This window comes from Mobula hypostoma, chromosome 25 (genome assembly GCF_963921235.1).
Source record: "Mobula hypostoma chromosome 25, sMobHyp1.1, whole genome shotgun sequence".
NCBI lineage: Eukaryota > Metazoa > Chordata > Chondrichthyes > Myliobatiformes > Myliobatidae > Mobula > Mobula hypostoma.
The window spans coordinates 3,056,813-3,078,684 of NC_086121.1; the positions used below are offsets into that span (position 1 = coordinate 3,056,813).

At 45.1% G+C, this 21,872-nt stretch overlaps 1 protein-coding gene across 15 annotated transcripts in view; it reads left to right on the top strand.

Moving 5' to 3' along the window:
* The window catches only part of rap1gapa (RAP1 GTPase activating protein a), a 473,779-nt gene that overhangs the window by 270,226 nt on the left and 181,681 nt on the right, over positions 1-21,872 (top strand). The window contains exon 1 of one of the 15 annotated variants that reach the window (XM_063033323.1): positions 18,904-19,116. The exons of the other annotated variants lie outside the window; for them this stretch is intronic. Within the exon in view, the coding sequence (XP_062889393.1) occupies positions 19,034-19,116 (83 nt within the window). The 5' untranslated portion in view covers positions 18,904-19,033. Of the gene's footprint in view, positions 1-18,903; positions 19,117-21,872 lie in introns of those variants that run through there. 15 annotated transcript variants of the gene reach the window in all.

The window sequence follows — 21,872 nt, forward strand, 5'->3', positions numbered from 1 at the left end:
CCATAGATGCTGCCTGACCTTCTGAGTTCCTCCAGCAGTTTGTGTGTGTGGCACAATACTCCAAGTGTGGTCCAACCAAGGTTTTATAGATTTGCAATATAGAGGATGACTGCTTTCACTCCAGTTCTGAGTGGATGATGGTCCGTGAATTCTTCCAGCATGTCAGCTTTGGCTTGGCTGGACAGAGAGCAGTGGACACAGCTCAGAACATCACAGAAACCTACTCTCTTTGGATTCTGCCACAGCCTTGGTAAAGCAGCCAGCACAATCAGAGTCCCTGGGCATTCTTTATTCACTCTTCTCCCATTGAGCAGAAGACACAAAGACCTGGAAGCACGTACCACAAGGTAGCTTCTATCCCACTGTTGTAAGACCTCTAAGGGTTCCCTAAGGTGATACGATGGACTCTTGACCTCACAATCTACCAACTTTTTCATTGCTGTGTTCTTTACCTTTTTGTGTCTTTTTATGCTGCATCAGATCCAGGGTAAGAATAATTTCATTCTCCTTTACTGGAAATGATATTAAACAATCTTAAATTGAGTTATTGAATCAGAATCCGAATCAGGTTTAATATGTCGTGACATTTGTTGTCTTTGCAGCAGCAGCACAATGCCGATAATTACTGTAAAACCCTAAATTACAGTAAGAAGGATATATATATTAATAGTTAAATTTTAAAAAGTGGTGCAAAAAGAAAGAAAATTGTGAGGTAGTGTTTATCGGTTCAAAGTCCATTCAGAAATTGGATAACAGAGGGGAAGAAACTATTCCTGAATTGTTGAGTGTGTGTCTTCTGACTCCTGTACCTCCACCTTGCTTGCTTGAATGAGAAGAGGGCACGTCCTGGGTGATGGGAGTCCTTAATGATACTTTTTTGGGGCATCGTTCCTTGAAAATGGCCTGGACGGTGGGAAGGCCAGTGCCCGTGATGGAGCTGGCTGAGTTTACAACCCTCTGCAGCTTATTGTCTACCTGCCCTGCACTTTCTCTGCAGCTGTTACACCTTATTCTGCACTTTGTTATTGTTTTCCCTTGTTCTACCTCAGTGCATTGTGTAATGATCTGATCTGTATGAACAGTTTGCAAGACAAGCTTTTTACTCAGACGATAATAAAGCAATTTCAATACCAGAAATATCTTGAGATTTAATCGGTGCCACTAGGTGGCAGCACACAGCTGCGTTAGTTTTCACTGAGGCAGCCGGTTCACGCTCGTGCCTCCAGCCTCAGTTCAGATGCACAGAGGTATAGTGCTGTAGAACACAGAAACAGGCCCTTCGCCTCAAGTTGTGCATGCGACCACGATGACTAGCTGTTCTTATCCCACTGGCGTTGCATCTGGCCCGTACCCCTCCTCTCCTCTCCTCATTCCTCTCCCTCCACCGCCTCCCCTGGTGACTCATTGCACATAACCGCCACTCTCCGACTTCTCACATCTTCACGTTTGAACTGAAAATGTCGAATTGGTCCTGAAAAATAGCTGATGCAAAATTATTAAAATTACAACTAAACAAGCCTGCTGCCAAAATAAAAATGTGAATCAAAAGCAGTTTATTCAGTGTCAATGGGGTTTGAGGGGACCCAGTGAAAAATACACCTTGTGGCCACTTTATTAGTTACTTAGTGTACCTAATAAAGTGGCCATTGAGTGTATGTTCAATGTCTTCCGCTGCTGTAGCCCATCCACTTAAAGGTTTGATGTGTATTCAGAGATGCTCTTCTGCACAGCACTGTTGTAACGTGTGGTTTTTTGAGTTACTGTCACCTTCCTGTCAGCTTGAACCACTCTGGCCATTCTCCTCTGACCTCTGTCATTAGCAAGGTGCTTTCACTCACAGAACTGGCACTCACTGGACTTCTTGTTTTTTGCACCATTCTCTGTAAACTCCAGAGACTGCATGGGTGGTGTGGTAGTGTAGTGGTTAGCACAACGCTTTACAGTACTAGCGACCCAGGTTCAATTCCCACCGCTGTCTGTAAGGAGTTTGTACGTTCTCCCCGTGACCACATGGGTTTTCTCTGGGTACTCAGCTTCCTTCCACAGTCCAAAGACGTACCGGTTGGTAAGTTAATTGGTCGATGTAAATTGTCCTGTGATTAGGCTGGGGTTAAACTGGGGGCTGCTGGACCACGGGGCTCGAAGGGCTGGAAGGGCCTACTCCACACTGTATCTCAATAAATAAATTAGGCCGTGTCCCGGGTGGCGGTGGTCTTTAGTGATGGATGCCTCCCTTCTTGAAGACATCCTTCATGGGGGAAGAGTTGTGCCCATGATGGAACTGACTGAGCCTGTTTCAATCCCATGCATCGGAGCCTCCATACCAGTTAGGCCACAGGACACAGGAGCAAAGTTAGGCCATGTGGCCCAGCAAAAATGCTCCATGATTGATTCATTATCCCTTTCAACACCATTCTTCTGCCTTCTTCCCCTCACATTTGACAGCTCTGGAGGCCAGGCCATTGAGTACACTTAAAGTGGAAGTTGATAGATTCTTGATGAACAATGGCAGAGCAGACTCGATAGGTGGAATGGCCTAATCCTACGCCTGGTCTGATGATGCTATGGCCTCTACAACTTATGTCCTCATTATTACTGTACTTATGATTTTTTGTATTTGCAGAGTTGGTCTTCCTTTGCACGTTGGTTGTTCGTCAGTCTGTGTGCGTAATTTTTCATTGATTCTATTGTATTTCTCTGTTCTACCGTAAATGTCCACAAGAAAATGAATCTCATAAGTGGGAACAATTTGATTCACACTGGGAAAAATGGTTTAACTACATAACACCTCATAGGCCTGATTTTATTCTCACAAGTCAATGACTATGTTGTTAAAAAAAAATCACTCCCTACTCTGTACATAGTTTTCTTCTTTTGATTGTTCTTTCTTCCCTCTCCTTTCTATAAGTGTATACCTCAGATAAATATTATGTGGAGATTTGGGTCAAATATGATTATGTGATATATATGTACAGTATCTGAAATACATCTTACGGAAATGTTTGATGATGAAATTCAATAAAAAATAAATTACAAAAAAAGGAAAATGAATCTCAGGTACACGTACTTTGAGAATGACTTCATTTTGAACTTTTGAACTTTGTTAAGTTTAAAGATGTTCCATTGTGTCTCCCACTCATCCCAAACTCCTCTCAAAGCAATTTCTACAAGTGCTGATGTTTCTGTCATTCAAAGACAATGAATGCCGCTGTAGTGGTCTCTGAGGACACCAATGTTTAACGCAGTGAAAGGGTATTCTGACAGTAGACTCGTGTTGATTGGTGTAATACAGGCTCTAAGCAGATAGCAGGCCTGATTGCTGTCAAATAAACTCACAGCACAGTATGACAAGAGAGGTCAACTTGAGCTAGAGTTCATCTGTCATGCTGCTGATTGAAATAGAAAGAAATGAATTGTGAAGATTTCAAAACTTACTCAGTGCAGACTTTAAGGCTGAAAACATTTTGCTTTCCACTGAAGTCTGTCCATCTTTCACTGCATAATTTTCTCTTTGGTTACAGGAGGATATGGACACCTGTATATCATCACCAGTCCATTGAACTACCTGCAATTTAGCAATTAAGGATTAGTTTTATTTGTCTTGTGTACACCGAAATATACACTGAAATGCTCTTACACTACTCTCTATAGTAAATTTCTTGATATTTAGAAACTTCTCATTTCATTATTTTTGAAAGCATCTTTGCTTTATGTGCCAAAGACCAAATGGAAAAACAATGACAGAATGCAGAATAAAGTGTTACAGTTACAGAGAAAGTGCAAAATCAAAACAAGGGAAACTGTGACACGAGATTCTGTGGATGCTGGCAATTTTGAATAACACTTGAGAAATCTCTCGTGTCAATGAGATTTCCACCATCTGCAGCATCTCTTTGGCTTATGACTGATTATTCAAAGTTGAAAGTCAATTTATTACGAAAGTACATACACAGTCTGTCACTCTGAGATGTATTATCTTGCAGGCATACTCAGCAAATCCAAGAATCACAACAGAATCAATGAAAGACCCCACCCAACAGGACAGGTGACAACCTACATGTACAAAAACAACAAACTGTACAAAGAGAAAGAGAGAAAAGAAATATTAATAATAAAAATAAGTGTATAAGCAATAAATATCGAGACCATGAGATTAAGAGTCCTTGAAAGTGAGTCCTGTTCAGAGATAGGGTGAGTGAAGTTGAGTGAAGTTAACCCCTCTGGTTCAGGAGCCTGATGGTTGAGGGGTAATAATTGTTCCTGAACCTGGTGGTGTGGGAGCTGAGGCTCCTGTACCTCCTTCCTGATGGCAGCAGCGAGAAGAGAGCATGGCCTGTATGGTGGGGTCCTTGATGTTGGATGCTGCTTTCTTGCGACAGCACTCCATGGAGATGTGCTCAATGGTGGGAAGGGCTTTACCCGTGATGAACTGGGCCATATCTATTATTTTTCATAGGATTTTCCGTTCAAGGGCAATAGTATTTCCATACCAGGCTGTAGTGCAGCCAATGAATATATTCTCCTCCACACCTCAAAAGAAATTTGTCAAAGTTTTTGACGTCGTGCAGGAACTTCTAAGAAAGCAGGGAGAGGCACTGCTGTGCTTTCTTCATAATGGCACTTGCGTGCTAGACCCAGGACAGATTCCTCTCCACAGATGCTGCCTGCCGTGCTGAGTTCCTCTAGTATTTTATGTAAGGTAGATCGTGAGATCACACGTGCATCCTTATCATACTGGGAGACCGATCAATAGTTTTATAACAGTGGGATACAAGCTGTCCTTGTGCCTGGTGGTAAGTGCTTTCAGGTTTTTGTATCTTCTGACCAATGGGAAGTGGGGGGAGAGAGAATGTCTGGGGTGGGTGAGATCTTTGATTATGCTGCCAGCGTACTGAGGCACTGTGAGTGTAGACATACTCAGGAGAGGGGAGGCTGCTGTCTGGGATGTGCTGACCTGCGTCCACAACTCTCTGCAGTTTCTTGCTGCCACGGGTAGAGCAGTAGCCGCACCAAGCTGAGATAGGATGCTTTCTATGGTGCGTCAGTGAAACTTGGTGAGGGTCAACGGGGACATAACAGATTTCTTTAGCCTCCGGAGGAAGTGGTGCTTTCTTGGCTGTGGCATCCACAATGTTAGAACAGGACAGGCTAGAGTCAAACAAAGGAGAGAAAATGTTAGATGTTCTTCTCCAAGAGACAGAGTAAACTAGAGAGCTTTCTCATTGAAACCTGTTGAATATTGAAAGGCCTAGATACAGTGAACTTGACATGGATGTTTCCAATATTGGGGGAGTCTAGGACCAGTGGGCACAGTCTCAGAATAGAAGGAGATCCATTTTGAACAGAGATGAGGAGGAATTTCTTTAGCCAGATGGTGGTGAATCTGTGGAATTCATTGCCACAGATGGCTGTGGAGAACAAGTCATTGGGTGTATTTAAAGTGGAAGTTGACAGGTTCTTGATTAGTAAGGATGTCAAAAGATATGGGGAGAAGACAGAAGAATGGGGTCATGTGTCTTGTGGTTTATCATTATTGTTGCTAAGACCAGAGTTTTTATTTAAATTTCAGATTTCTTTAGTTATTTAAATGAAAATTTCACAACTCCTGTGGTGGGAATTGAACTCGTGACCCTGATCAATAAGACCATAAGACACAGGAACAGAATTAGCCCAGCTGGCCCATCGAGTCTGTTCAGGTCAACTCAATTATCCTGCCTTCTTCGCGTAGACTAGACTCCCCCACTATAGGAAACATCCTCTCCACTTCCACTCTATCTAGACTTTCAATATTCAATAGGTTTCAATGAGATCCCCCTTCATTCTTCTAAACTCCGGTGAGTACAGGCCCTGAGCTCCTCATATGTTAACCCTCTCATTCCCAGGATCATTCTTGTGAACCTCCGCTGGATACTTTCCACTGCCAGCACATCCTTTCTTGTATGAGGGGCCCAATACTGCTCACAATACTCAATGAAGTCTGACCAACGCCTTATAAACCCTCAGCATTACATCCTTGCTCTTGTACCGTAGTCCTCTTGAAATGAACACTAGCATTGCAATGGTCTGGAAAATGACAGTTAATCCAGGAATGGTTGCAAACTCCTTGTAGTGTGTATTGATTTCCCTTTATTTATCGAAACGTGGATGCTATGTTGTACCAAGAGGAGGACCAACAGCACACAGCACACTGCATATAGCACACAGCACAGGTAGCACATATGATTACAAACTCAGAAAACATGCTATCACAAAGAAAAAATGATCATAGTATTGTCAAAATCCCTGAGTAGCATGACTATCTATTAATGGCTTTTTGTTCAGGTCCAGCTTGTTCTTCCACCAAAGAACACTGGAGGGCAGTACTGAGCAAACAGCAGCCCTTTATAAATCTGGTTAGTGTTGTAGGTTAACTTTATAAATGAACTGTTTCAATGTGAAAATATGCAAACGGTTTGGCATGAGGTTATGTAAAACAAACTTGCATTTTTGTTACACTTTTCACATACTCAGGGTGTCTCAAAGCACCGTTAATAAAGTCCTTTCAAAACTGCATTCGTTGTTGCCATGCAAGAAGTGGAGGGGACTTTGTACAGTGTTGGATTCTGATGTTTAAATCAAAGGTTCTTTCAGAAGTCAAGAAAGAGGCACAAAACTTGTTCCTTCATGATAGTTTTATTAAGTGTTGATAGAACAAAGAAAAATTGAAATGAACAGTGATAAAGATCTACCAGTGAAGGGAACACGAAGGTCCTAGGTGCTAAGATGGCGATGACCTCATGGCGCAGCTCTCTTATACCCAAGGAAATTCCATTCAAATTTGTAGATAAGAGTCAACTAATGAGAGAGTTCTTATTCAAATAATGCAGAACCAAGAGAAGCTTCCAGGATCATACATTGTATGTGTGTATTCGTCCATCATCGACGTCGATGAGGACCTTGACACCATTATGATGGTGTCGAGACTAGCGCGTGATTTGGATTTAAGTGAGGGAGAGTTGCGCAGCATCAGCCTCACTCTCTCTTCCCAATTCCCATCTGGATCCAGTGGCAAGACGGCTGGAGATGGGACTAGGCGCAGTGGATGACCAGGACGTCTTCTGTGTCTTGTCCTGCTCTACACGTTCCACGACGCTTGCAGAGACCGCCTTCTTGACCGTTGGACCTTCCATTGGTCTCGTCCGCTCAATCCGCCAGAGTCTGTCTTCACATGCTGGGATAGACAACTCCCTACCTCACCGAGGGTTTGAGACCCGTCAGCTACCCTCACCTGGTTTAGCCGGCTTGTCAAAGCCGTTGCCCGGGGTGTGGCTGCTGTCGCATGCAAACAGCTACGGGGAGCCACAGGTGAGAGCTGAGTGCCAGGTGGGGACCAAAGGTGGACTAACCACCTTGAAAAGGACGCGACATGTTCCCCCACCAGAGATGCTACCCCTCCCTGACACCTCATACACCCCTACCTTGTGTAACCACTAGGAACACACTGCGTAGATATACCATCACCACTAGGAAGCATACTCGGCAGTTACTTGTACAGTATATAAGTAATTATATGAAATACAAGCAGAGAATTAATTATAAAACTGTAAAGAAAATATCAGTTAAACAGTCTAACCTAAGAATTAAGCAGTCAGATCCAACAAAAGCAAGATCCCACAAACACTGGACATGCCATGCCGCCGTACACTCAGTGACCACTTTATCATGTACGCATGTACGCCTGCCCATAATGCAAATATCTAATCAGCCAATCATGTGGCAGCAACTCAGTGCATAAAAGCATGCAGACATGGTCATGGGGTTCAGACCAAACATCATCACGGGGAAGAAATGTGATCCAAGTGACTTTGACTGTAGAGTGATTGTTGGTGCTATATGTGCTGGGTTGAGAATCTCAGAAACTGCTTACTCACTGGGATTTACAAGCACAAGATTTTGTAAGGAATGGCATGAGAAATTTTTAAAAATATCCAGTGAGTAGCAGTTCTGTGGGCAACAACACTTTTTTAATGAGGGAGGTCAGAGGAGAAAGGCCGGACTGGTTCAAGACTCAGTAACTACTGAGTCTTAAACCCTTCAGTAGTCTTTCGAAAATCCTTCAGAAGAGTCTATTGAAAACCCGTCAGGAGAGTCTATTGAAAACCCATCAGCAGTCTATTGACAACCCTTCAGTAGGGTCTATCGAAAACTTTTCAGTTGAGTCTATCGAAAATCCTACTGTAGGGTCTATCGAAAAGCAAACAAAAATGGTGGTGAAAACGTGAAATCAGAACAAAGTGCTCGAAGTAATCAGCAAGACAGATCAAAACAAGCAACTAAACAACAAGAACAAAACAAGCCCCTTTCCGAGTTTATATTGCCATTTATTCTTGTTTCTAAAATGCCACCCTTCTTATCTTAAACTTCATCTGCCACCAATCTGCCCATCCTATCTATTTTTTTTATTTAGAGATGTAGCGCGGAACGGGTCCTTCCGGCCCCACGAGCCTCACTGCCCACCCACCCACCTACTTAACCCGAGTCTAATCACAGGACAATTTCCAATGACCAATTAACCTGCTGACACATACGTCTTTGGAATGTGAGAGGAAACTGGAGCACCCGGTGGAAATCCATGTGATGAGAACGTGCAAACTCCTTACAGACAATGTCCGAATTGAATTCCAAATTCTGACACCCTCAGCTGTAATAATGTCACACTAACCGCTACACTACCCTGGTGTGGTATTCCCTTGCTAAGGATATTCCGTAATCAATCACGTTACACATTGTATTTTCCCAAAGATTGGAGAGAGAAATAAAATTATTTTCTGCCATTAAATATCATCGTCATGATAATGTTAGATTACTTATTGCTCTTCACGCCACTGGCATTTAGGGCAGTAATGAAGCTCCTCTGTTTCTGTCTGTCCATGCAGTCACACTCATGAAGGACCCTTCATTGCGGTTTCTGTAACAATTTAGTTTTACCAGTCAGGGTTTTTAGCCCTGGGCTGAACTCCTGAGCCTGTAGGATGGCAGACCCCTCTTTATGTGGCCTCTAACCTTTGATCTGTCTGGCATGGGTGACCCCACCAAGAGCCAAGCATAGTCACTGAGGCACAGTAGCCTCCAGAACCTAGGACAAGGTTGTGGTCCGCTTGGAGGAATGTTAGATTAGGGATGAAGAATTGTTATTTTACTTAACTTTTCTTTGCCTGCTTGTATTTTGATATAATCACCTATATACGTGTAATAGTTCTGTGAGTCTTCCAGTAATTACAGTACAGTATTTTTCTGGAAGTTTCTTAACTTTCTTTAGCAAGTGTCACACAACTTGACTCAAGCTATTTTATAAGTGAATTGTTATCACTGGAATGTTGTCGTCTCCAGTCAGAGAATAAGAAGGCCATGACTGCTTTTTCCTTTGTCTTTTCTTTGTTCTCTCAGCTCTCTCTGGTTTGTTCTTTGTTCTTGTAACACTGAGTCAAATGATCAAAAGCAACAAGCTTTATGCCTCATTCTTAATTTCCAAAGAACCTTTAGATCGCAAGAACATTAGGATCCAACAAGAGGAACAGAACAATGTTAAGTTGAGGGGAAAGAAGTGTGTAAATTGTAACATGTACGGTTTCAGTGGATCAGTGGCTTGGCTTTAATAGTTGAGAGCAGTACACATAGGAGCAGAATTAGGCCATACGGCCCTTCGAGTCTGTTCCACAATTCCATCGTAGCTGATTTATTCTCCCTCTCAACTTCATTCTCCTGCTTTCTCCCAGAAACCTTTGACACCCTCACTAATCAAGAACCCATCAACCTCTGCTTTAAATATACACAATGACTTGGCCTCCACAGCCATCTGTGGCAATGAATTCCATAGATTCACCACCCTCTAGCTAAAGAAATTCCTCCTTATCTCTGTTCTAAATGGATGTCCCTCTATTCTGAGGCTGTGCCCTCTGGTCCTAGACTCTCACTATTGAAAACATTCACCCCACATCCACTCTATCCAGGCCTTTCAATATTTGTTAGGTTTCAACGAGATGTCCCTCTTATTCTTCTAAACACCAGCAAGTACAGGCCCAGAGCTATCAAATACAGCTCATCTGTTATCCTATCATTCCCAGAATCATTCTCATGGATCCTCCCCGGACCCTGTCCAATGTCAGCACTTCCTTTGTAAGATAAGGGACCCAAAACTGCTCACAGCACTTCAGGTGATGCCTCACCCGTGCCTTTAAAGCATCAGCATTACTTACTGTGAATGCCTACAAGAAAATGAATGTCAAGGTTGTATATTGTGACCTATATGTACTTGTGTTGGCACGTGGCCAAGTGGTTAAGGTGTTCGTCTAGTGATCTGAAGGTCGCTAGTTCGAGCCTTGGCTGAGGCAGCGTGTTGTGTCCTTGAGCAAGGCACTTAACCACACATTGCTCTGCGACGACACCGGTGTCAAGATGTATCGGCCCTAGTGCCCTTCCCTTGGACAACATCGGTGGCATGGAGAAGGGATTCTTGCAGAATGGGCAACTGCCGGTCTCCCATATAACCTTGCCCAGGCCTGCGCCCTGGAAACCTTCCAAGGTGCAAATCCATGGTCTCACGAGACTAACGGATGCCTATATATATGTACTTTGATAATAATTGAACTTTGAACTAGATGCTGCCTGACCAGCTTGAGTTCATCCAGAATTTTGTGTGTGTTACTCTGGATTTCAAGCGTCTGCAGAATCTCTTGTGTTTTTAATAAGCTACTTACCTTTAACTTTACCACCTGGCTGAAGCGAGGATTATGCTGACGTGCTTAAATTCACGGGGATTACAGCTGGGACCTGCTCATTAAAACGCTTTCAGTAATTGGAGAAAAGTGTTCCTTTGTCAGAGTTCGGAGGAAGAAGTGAATGGAACACCCGCTTGACGATTGCTGTCCGTGTTTATTCAGCAACTGCAGAATGGCATCCATTGATTAACTCTGATCTTCAGGCCACTGGTAACCTGGCAACCAGCTGCATCTCTCTACTTCTCACGAGCTACCAGTTGGTTCCAGGGTCACAGAGTGCGGGGGATTCACTGAGGTTCCTGTTTAAAGTTGCTATCCAGCACATTTACACAAACTCTGGTTGAGTCAGCTGTGAAAACCCCCACTCAGAGGAAAGTCGACTTCTGAGAGGAGCGAGTGTCTGTAAAATGTATTTATTTATTTACAAACAGCGTGGAATTGGCCCTTCCTGTGCTTTGATCCACGCTGCCCAGCAACTCCCCGATTTAATCCTAGCCTAATCACGGGGCAATTTACAATGACCAACCGGTACGTCTTTGGACTGTGGGAGGAAACCGGAATACCTGGAGGAAACCCACGCAGTCACTGGGAGCACGTACAAGCTCATTACAGGCAGCAGCAGGAAATGGACCTGGGTTGCCTGTGCTGTAAAGTGTTGTGGTAACCACTATGCTGCCCTGCCAAAATGGGCTCCGTGTAGTCCAGAACCTTCAATGGGAGGGGGAATGTGAGATTATACGAGTTCAAAAATCAGTTTTTAGAGCAGTGTCAATTTGTCACTCTGTGTGTCAAATGGTTGTTGTGATGCATCTAGTGTGGTCGTGTAAATTTTCCCATGATTAGGCTAGGGTTGCTGGGCAAGTGTGTCTCCAAGGGCCAGAAAGGCCTATTCCATGTTGCATCTTAATTAATAAACAAACAAACAAACAAATAAATAAATAAATAAAAATAAGTCTATAGATTGTGTAACACACACACACAAAATGTTGGGGGAACTCAGCAGGGCAGGCAGCATCTATGGAAAAGGTAAACAGTCGACGTTTCAGTCCGAGACCCTTCACCAGGACGATAGGTTGTGGAGGCAGTCCCACTTAATCATCACAAATGTGATGTAATCTCAACTAACTAAGAATAAATGTACAAACTGAATCATTCTTCTGTTCATCTGGGAGATCTTGGGCAGACCTCTCAGAGCTGAAAACAAAGAAAGTATTACAAGAAATAGAAATAGGAAATAAAGCAACCACTGGCGTAGAAATTAAGAAATAATTCCAAGGAAAGATTTCGCTGGAAACATGCAGAGCAGCCAATCATATCCTCGTTGTAATTTTTCGGGAATGACTCGAAACAGGAAAAGTGCCCAAGGTTTGGAGAGCAGCCAATGGAGTAAGAAAGTTTTAAACAGAGTGGTGCAGAACGTCCAGCGGCTATCTCCACAATCAGAATCGGGTTTAATATCACTGTCGTACATCACAAAGCCTGTTGTTTTGTGGCAGCAGTACATTGCAATATATAATAATAAAAAATCTACAATTTACTGTAAGATATCCAGTCCTGTACAAACGTCTTAGGCACGTTTATGGCAAGGGTGCCAAAGACTTTTGCTCAGTACTGCAGTAATTTTATGTGTTGCCCTCTACTGCCACCTCAAAAAAAAACCCAAATTTCATGACCAATGTGAGTGATGGTAAACCTGATTCTGATATGGGTCTCTATTGTGGACTGAAAGAGGAAGGGGGCAGGGAGAGGGGAATCATGGTTGGGAAAAGGGGAAGGGAGAGGGAAGCACTAGAGAGACATTCCGTAGTGATCAATAAGCCAATTGTTTGGGATCAAATGACCTTGCTTAGTGTCTCAGGGCTGGGTGTGTTGGCATTTGTGCCACCCTGCCCCTGGCACTCTTCCTCTGCCACCTGTCCCACACCCCTCCTGTGCGCCCCACCCTCACTATTCCCAACATCCTCTGCTCCCACCAGATTTGTGAACTCGCTCTCAGCTCCACATTGACAAATACAGTACTGTGCAAAAGTCTTAGGCACCCTAGCTACATATATCTGCCTAATACTTTTGCACAATACTATATATGTTTTAAGTAGTGCAAAAAAGGAGTGAAAAATACTGAGGGAATATCCATGGGTTCTTTATCCATTCAGAAATCTGATGGGAAGAAGCTAAAAACATTGAGTGTGGATCTTCAGGCTCCTGTACCACCTCCTTGATGGTAGCAATAAGAAGAGGGCATGTCCTGGGGGGTCATTAATGATGGATGCTGCCTTCTTGCGGTATTGCCTTTTGACGGTGTTGTCGATGCTGGGGAGGCTAGTACCCATGATGGAGCTGGCTGAGTTTATACGTTTCTGCAGCTTTTTCCAATCATGTGCTGGCCCTTTCACAGCAGATGGTGAGGCAACCAGTTAGAATGCTCCCCATAGTACGTCTGTAGAAGTTTGCTAGAATCTTTGGTGTCATACTAAATCTTCTCAAACCCCTGAGAGTTCTGCGAAAGATGGATAATGGGAGGTGAGGTAAGAAGGGAGAAGGAATATACTTTGGAACTGAGATTCTGTGGAGATGACTTGTTTAATTTTCAGCCAGATTTGTGGTCCACTGCGTTGGATCCTGATGCTCGTGTGATCCAAAAGTTCTTCAGAAGTTAAGAATGAGGTATAAAACTTGCTGCTTATGATCATTTTATTCAGTGTTATAAGAGCAAAGAAGAGATACAAAGAAGCACCTTGGCTCACCAAGTGTGTTGCATGTTGGCCCCAGAGTAACATTGTTTTGTTTGGCTGTATTCATGGGAATTTGCGTATGGCTGACAATTAAACTCGAACTGAAGCATGGAGAGAGGGAACAGAGAAAGAGAGACAACGGAGGGGGAGACCAGCTGAAGAGAAGGAACACGTCCGGTATGCCCTTCTTGTTTATTATCTATTTCACTGGTGCTGAAGTTGAGAGCTTCAAGTTCGGAGAAGTGAACATCACCAATACCCTGTTCCCTGGAGGCACCACAGTCAAGAGAGTTCACCAATTCCTCTGCTTCCTCAGGAGGCCGAAGAAATTTGGCAAGTCCTTGTCGAAGCCTGTCAACTTTTATCGATTCATTTGATTTATTTTTTATTCTAGCGATACAGCACGGAATAGGCTCTTCCAGCCCAATGGGCCACACTACCCTGCAACCCACTGATTTAATCCTAGCCTACTCACGGTACAATTTCCAACAACTAATTAAACTACTAACCGGAATGTCTTTGGACTGTGGGAGGAAACCCATTTGCACATGGGAAGAGTGTTCAGACTTTCATACAGAGGATGCCGGCATTGACTCCGAATCCGACACTCCGAGCTGTAAGAGATGCTCCATAGAAAGCATCCTATCTAGATGAGTAACAGTTTGTTATGGCAACTACTCTGCAAGTGACCACAAGAAATTGCAGAGTTATAAGCAAGCATAGGAAAGTTAAACTGCTCCAAAAATACACAACAATTCTACACCCTAATCCAACATGATTCAGAGTTTGTTTGTATTAAACTGCCAGAGCGAACTGTTTGACATGTCGTCTAGAAGCTGGGGTGGCTTAACAACAATGCAAATCCTGCTGCTAAATGTGTCAGACCCCACTGAAAGTCATGAGAAACAAGGCAAATGGATTGAAGTTTTAAAAAAAAGCCTGGAATCTCCATCATACAGGGATCTCTGTTTTAACGTGACCCAGTTCAATAGAGTGTGGGCTGCTTCCTCATCCCACCCTCAATGTAAAGCCAACCTAGGCGCACCGCCAAGTGCTGTAAAGTTGCCTTGGCAAAGTGCACCGGTTACTATGAATCATGTCTGTGTTTCTGGTCTGATGCTCAGCTCTCGCCCGCTCACTTTGCCTACGATGTTAACCACTTCTCCAGAGAGCGCAGCAGAATAAATCTGCCAGTGAGTTCAAAGACAAGTGTGAGGGTTTGACAAAGAGAGTAGGACTTTCACAGTGAGCGGTAGGGCACTAAGGAGTGTGGTAGGACAGAGGACCTGGGAATACAGATCCTTAATTCCTTTAAAGTGACATCACAGGTAGATAGGGTAATAAAGACATTGGCCAAGGTACAGGAATTGGGATGTTATGTTGAAGTTGTATAAGGCATTGTTGAGGCTAAATTTGGAGTATTGTGTTCAGTTACCTACCCACAGGGAGGATGTAAATAAGGCTGAACAAGTGCAGGGAAAATTTACAAGCATGTTGCCAGTACCTGGGGACCTCAGTTATAGAGGAAGATTATATAGGTTAGAACTTTATTCCCTAGAGTGTAGGAGAATAAGGGGAAGATTTGATAGAGGTATTCAAAATTATGAGGGGTATAGACAGGGTAAATGCAAGCAGGCTTTTTCCACGGAGGCTGGGTGAGACCAGGTCCAGAGGTCATGGGTTAAATGTGAAAGGTAAAATGTTTAAGGGTGAGCCTGCGGGGGAGCTTTTTCACTCAGAGGGTGGTGAGAGTGTGAAATGCATTATCAATGGAAGTGGTTATGATTGCAGCATTTTAAAGAAATTTGGACAGGTACATGGATGGGAGGACTATGGAGAGCTACTGAGCAGCAACGACATGATGGGACGAGGAGGAAGAAGAGTTCATCATGGACTAGGTGGATTGAAGAGTCTGGTTCTGTGCTCTAGCACTCTACGTGTTGCTCCTGACAGTGTCCTGTTTGTGTCTGAACAGCAAAGCCACGGATCATAATCTCTTAATCCTGACTGTTGTCAATGTTCGGAGGTAATAAGTGAGTCTGAAAGGTTCAAACAATTCCTGCTCCCTCACTCACTGGTAAGGAATACCCAGTGAGGAACTGAACCTTCAGGGTCTAATAATCCTATATCTGATCCTAATCTGAGGTTCATTCACACATGCCTTGGAAGGTAGTCCTCTCTAAAGTAGAACCAGGTAACCCCCGGTTGTACGAGGAGAGCAGTTGACTGTCCTGTTTCTGAAACACCAGAAATGCTGGAAATCCAGAGCAACAGCCACAAAATGCTGGAGGAACTCAGCAGCTCAGGCAGCATCTGGGGAGAGCAATATACTGTTGACGCTTCAGGCCGAGACCCCTCATCAGGAACTGGAAAGGAAGGGGGAAGAAGCCAGAATCAGAAGGTAGAGGGATGGGGAGGATGACAAGTTGGCAGGTGATAGGTGAGACCAGCTGGGTGGGGGGAGGGTGATGAAGTAAGAAGCTGGGAGGTGATTGGTAGAAAAGGCAAAGGGCTGAAGAAAAAGGAATCTGATAGGAGTGGACCATGGGAGAAAGGGAAGGAGGAGGGGCAGCAGGTGGAGGTGATAGGAGGGTGAGGAGAAGAGAAGGGCAAAGAGGGGAGCCAGAATGCAGAATGGAAAGAAGAGAATGTGGAGGGGGAGAAAAGATCAGAAGTTGAAGAAATCAATGTTTGTGACATCAGGTTGGAGGCTACCCAGACAGAATATGATGCATTGCTCCTCCAACCTGAGATTAGGCTCATCGTGACAGTAGAGGAGGTCATGGACAGACATTCTAACTGCCAAACTTGGCACACAAACGTAGACTGATTAAAAATCTTTAACAGGGTGTGTTGAAAATTTAAAGTTATGATGACCCTTCAGCATTTTGTGTATAAGTTGTTCTGTGCCTGTCCTACACCCTGGGATTCAGACAGCAGTTGTCGTCTGTGATAGACCATTCAAGGCCTGGTGCCTGTGACCTTAGAGATATCCGTGGGTGCCTGGTCCAGTTGGCGGGGAGTGACAAATCATGCTTCGAAATAAATAACCACAGCTGTGCACGAGGAATGTTGTGCGTATCGAGTAACAAGTTATTTGTGTTTCAAATATAAAATTAGCAATCCGTGGTGATATTGCAGGTACAGCGTGCAATAGCCAGGCTTCTGAACAACGTTTCCTCTCGCACTGACTGGGAACATTTCCCCCGGCTCCTGCCTTGTTGCCTGGGTCGCTGACTGGAGCAGAGTGTGAATCTACTGACGAGAAGTTAACATCCAGCTCTCAACAGCTAATTGTTTGTTGTGTGTGTGGCCTGGCAGTTTGCACTTTTTTTTGGTTGTGTGTGCGTCTGGCCTGTCAATCTGCGTATTTCCATCGGTCTGAGACTGCGATTACAGAACTATGTCCATCCCGCAGTTACAGATCGAGTTACCCGCTTGCCTTCAAAAGGGTCCACTCTAGATAGTAAACACAAGAGATTCTGCAGATGCTGGAAATCCAAAGCAACACACACAAAATGCTGGAGGAACTCAGCAGGTCAGGCAGCGTCTGTGGAGAGGAATAGACAGTTGAAGCTTGGGACTCAGATCCTTTCTCCCATGGTCCACTCTATTCTCTTCAGTCCGTTACCTCTCCCACCTATCGCTTCCCGGTGCCTTATTTCACTCCCCCCCCCCGCCTTGTTTTCTCTGGATCGGCAGAGACTGAGGGAGAACGACAGGGGTTAATGAGGAACATAGACAGAGTAGACAGACCATACCTTTTTTCCTTGGGTTGAAACCTCTAATACAAGAGGGCTTGCATTTAAGGTGAGGGGGGGAATTTCAAAGGAGATGTGGGGGGGGCAAGTTTTTCACTCAGAGAGTGGTGGGTGCCTGGGGTGGTGGTAGAGGTAGAAACATTAGAGACTTTTAAAAGATGTTTAGACAGGAGCATGAATGTGGGGAAAATGGAGGGATATGGACGTTGTGTAGGCAGAAGAGATTAGTTGGCCATTGTATTTCTAATTTAATTGGTTCAGCGCAATTGTGGGATGAAGGGCCTTTTCCTGTGCTCAACTGTTCAACCCCTCACTTTCCCCCTCACCTGGTCTCACACATCACATCACTGCCATGTTCACCCCCCTCACCTGGTCTCACATATCACATGCTATATTCACTCCCCCCCTCACCTTCCCCCCCACCTGGTCTCACATATCACCTGCCATGTTCACCCCCTCACCTGGTCTCACATATCACATCACCTGCCATATTCACCCCCTCACCTTCCCCCTCACTTGGTCTCACATATCACATCACCTGCCATGTTCACCCCCCCCCACCTTCCCCCTCACTTGGTCTCACACATCACCTGCCATGTTCACCCCCTCACCTGGTCTCACGTATCACCTGCCATGTTCACCCCCTCACCTTCCCCCTCACCTGGTCTCACACATCACATCACCTGCCATGTTCACCCCCCCTCACCTGGTCTCACATATCACATCACCTACCATGTTCACCCCCCCCACCTTCCCCCTCACCTGGTCTCACACATCACCTGCCATGTTCACCCCCTCACCTTCCCCCTCACCTGGTCTCACATATCACTTGCCATGTTCACTCCCCCCCTCACCTTCCCCCTCACCTGGTCTCACGTATCACCTGCCATGTTCACCCCCTCACCTGGTCTCACACATCACCTGCCATGTTCACCCCCTCACCTGGTCTCACACATCACCTGCCATGTTCACCCCCTCACCTTCCCCCTCACCTGGTCTCACATATCACTTGCCATGTTCATTCCCCCCCTCACCTTCCCCCTCACCTGGTCTCACGTATCACCTGCCATGTTCACCCCCTCACCTGGTCTCACACATCACATCACCTGCCATGTTTCCCCCTCACCTGGTCTCACATATCACATCACCTGCCATGTTCACTCCCCCCCTCACCTTCCCCCTCACCTGGTCTCACGTATCACCTGCCAGCTTGTTCTCCTCCCCCTCCTGATTCTGGCTTCTCTCTCCGTGATTTCCAGTCCTGACGAAGGGTCTCAGTCGCAACTTCGACTGTTTATTCCCCTCCACAGACGCTGCTTGACCTGCTGAGTCCCTGCAGCACTTGGTGTGTGTGCTGCTCTTCAGAGTGTCGCTGGCTGCTCTCTGACGCCGGTGGGTAGGTGGAAGGGTTTAGTCAACATTCCAGGGGGAAGCTCCACCCCCTCCCTTTATGAAAACGAATCCGCAGCCAAGAAATGGAATTGGAGGCATGTTTTAAAAAGCTGCAATTTTATATTGCGAGTGATTTTTGTCAGAGGTGGGAGGTGTAAATGAGAGAATGGGGCCCTTAAAACCCACCCCCTTACCTCACTTTTAGCAAGGAGAGCCTTCCTGTAAAAGTTGGGAGCTGTTTAACTCTGAACCCTCACGCAGGCAGTGTTGTTTGGAGTGTGAGTGAGTTACCCTGAACACGCCCCCACCCCGGCTCCTAGACCAGCAGCAGAGGCCGTGAAAAGCTACACCACTGTGTCAGCCCAGCTGGGTCACAACGATCAGTGCCGACATGCCTGGCAGCAACGTGAAATTCAGAGCCTTGGTAATTCTAATCAGTTTGCTTCACCGGGCGAGGCGAAGGAAATGCTCAAGGTAGAATGTTTGATTTTCCAGTTTGCCGACAACAGTTCAGTTCAGTTTTGTTTTAACTTTGCAAAGGTCCGAGTGCTGTCACTGGTGCTGTTAAAGTAGACAGTGTTTCCTGGTTGTTCTCTGTACAAGGCAGGTACCGAAAAATTGCATTTTGTTCTGAGAATGAAATAATTAGCTCAGCTAGTAGTGTATAACCACAAAAACTCTCTAGGGCAGCCTTTACTTTAAGCACAATAACAACAGGTAGATGGAAATGTTGAGAATCAGGTTTAATATCACCGGCATATGGCATGAAATATGTTGTTTTGCAGCAGTACGGAGCAATATATAAGAAAAATTATAAATTACAATAAAAAATGTGTACGTAAAAATTGATTAGAAAAGAAAGTGCAAAAAGAGAACAAAAAATACTGAGGTTGTGTTCGCAGGTTCATGGACCGTTCAAAAATCAGATGGCAGAGGGGAAGAAGCTGTTCCTGAAACACTGAATATGTGTCTTCAGGCTCCTGTACCTCCTCCCTGATGGTAGCAATGAGAAGAGGGCATGTCCTGGGTGATGGGGGTCTTTAATGATCGATGCTGCCTTTTGAGACATCACCTTTAGAAGGTGTCCTCGATGCTGGGAGGCCAGTGCCCACGATGGAGTCATATCCATGTTGGACATTGGCAGAAGGTGGGCGAAAGAGCATGGCCACTGTCCAGGCCATTCTCTCTTCTCCATACTAGCATCAGGAAGGAGATAGAGGGCACCTTGGTTCTCATACCACCAGGTTTAGGAACAGTTATTACCCCTCAACCATCAGGCTCCGAAACAATGTACTCTCTAAGTTGTGCGCACACACACACATCTTTTGCTACTAGCACACAAAGGAATGGTTGTCACCCTCCACCTTGTTAGCATGTTAAGTATGTTTCTCGATCGTACACAATCACATTTCTTTTTCCGATGCGGACAGTGTTGATGGCGTGGAGTTTGCGGTGATTTGCTTGCAGGTTTTAGAATTGGCTTATTTATACTGTTTTTATTTTTAAAAATTATTGCTTCACTATGTTGAATTCCAACGAAGCAAAGGGCATGAAGCGCAAAAGAACTGTGAGTTCATTTAAAGCAGAATGGCTGAATGAAAGATTTCATGTTGGCTGTTTATCTGCGTTGTGTGCAGTTTTTCATTGGTTCTGTTGTGTTTCTTTGTACTTACTGTGAATGTCCACAAAAAAAAGTATCTTAGGGTTGCAGATGATGACATATATATAGTTTGATAATAAGTTTACGTTGAACTTTGAACTCTGTATCTTGGATGCAAGAGGTTCTGCAGATGCTGGAAATCCTGAGGAACATGCCACAAAAATGCCGGAGGAACTCAGGCAGCTCCGGGCCTGGACGCTTCATCACGCCAACTGTTTATTTGCCTCCATAGATGCTAACCGACCGCCAGCATTGTGTGTGTGTTCCTGCTGCAGTCTTTATTGGACAGATGCCTTTCATACAATTAGGAGATTAACTTTGTTCATCACACGTATATCGAAGCATTGTTCGGGTCAGCGGAGTCCGAGGATGGACTGGAGGCAGCCGCAAGTGTCGCCATGCTTCCAATTCCACACGCTTTATAGTACAGGCGACTTGGGCTCAATTCCTCCCACAGTCCAAAGACCTACTGGTTAGTAGGTTAATTGGTCATTGAAAATTGTCCCATGATTAGGCTAGGGCAAAACCTGAGGATTGTTGGGCAGCGTGCTCCAAAGGGCCAGATGGGCCTATTCCATGATGTGTCACAATTAAAAAAAACTGTTGGCATGAACATTGATTTCTTTAAGTTATGGTAATTACTCCCCCCTTTCTCCATTCCCCATTCTTGTTCCCCTCTCACCCATTCTCTTCTCCTCACCATCACACCCCTCTGGCTCCCCCTCTCCTTCCCTTTCTCCCAGGGTCCACTCTCCTTTCCTATCAAACTCCTTTCTCTTCAGTCCTTGGCCTTTCCCACTTATCACCTCCCAGCGTCTTACTTCATCCCCCCTCCCTCACCCACCTGGCCGCACCTATCACCTTCTAGTCTGTCCTCCTTCCCCACCCCTCCCCACCTTATTCTGGCTTCTTCCCCCTTCCTCTCCAGTCCTGACGAAGGGTCTCGGCCCGAAACACTGACTGTTTATTCCTCTCCGCAGAAGCTACCTGACCGGCTGAGTTCCTTCAGCATTTTGTGAGTTTTTTTTCCATTTGAAGATCTGTCAAGATTCCTCTTAAGTATTGTTAGTGCGCGCTGACAAGCTGTTTCGAACGTCACTGTCCAATTCTGCTGGCTTGCTGCTTACGTACCTGAGGGATTCTCTCAGCACAAGCCTGCGTCACTGATGGAGGCGTTTCACTGTGGCCTGCCTCACCCGTGTGACCCTGCGGTGAAAGGTATGTTGCAGCAAACAGGTGTATCCTGGTGGGATAAACCCAATCCACCCGCACCTGACCTTCCCGGGACGGAAAAATTCCTCCAGGGCAGGCAGGAGTGGAAGAAGCTAGAAGTGGTCGCCATAGCAACTGACTCCTAAGAACAGCATCGTCATCAGAAGCCCTTGAACCTCTGTACCCAGACCGTCCCCAGGAGCAGAGAAAGAGGCCATCACAAGATCATGAGAGACCAGAGCAGAATCAGGCCATTCAGCCCATTGAACCTGCTCCACCATTCCATCAAGGCTGATTTATTATCCCTCTCAACCCCATTTTCCAGCCTTCTCCCTGTAATCTTTGACACCTTAACTAA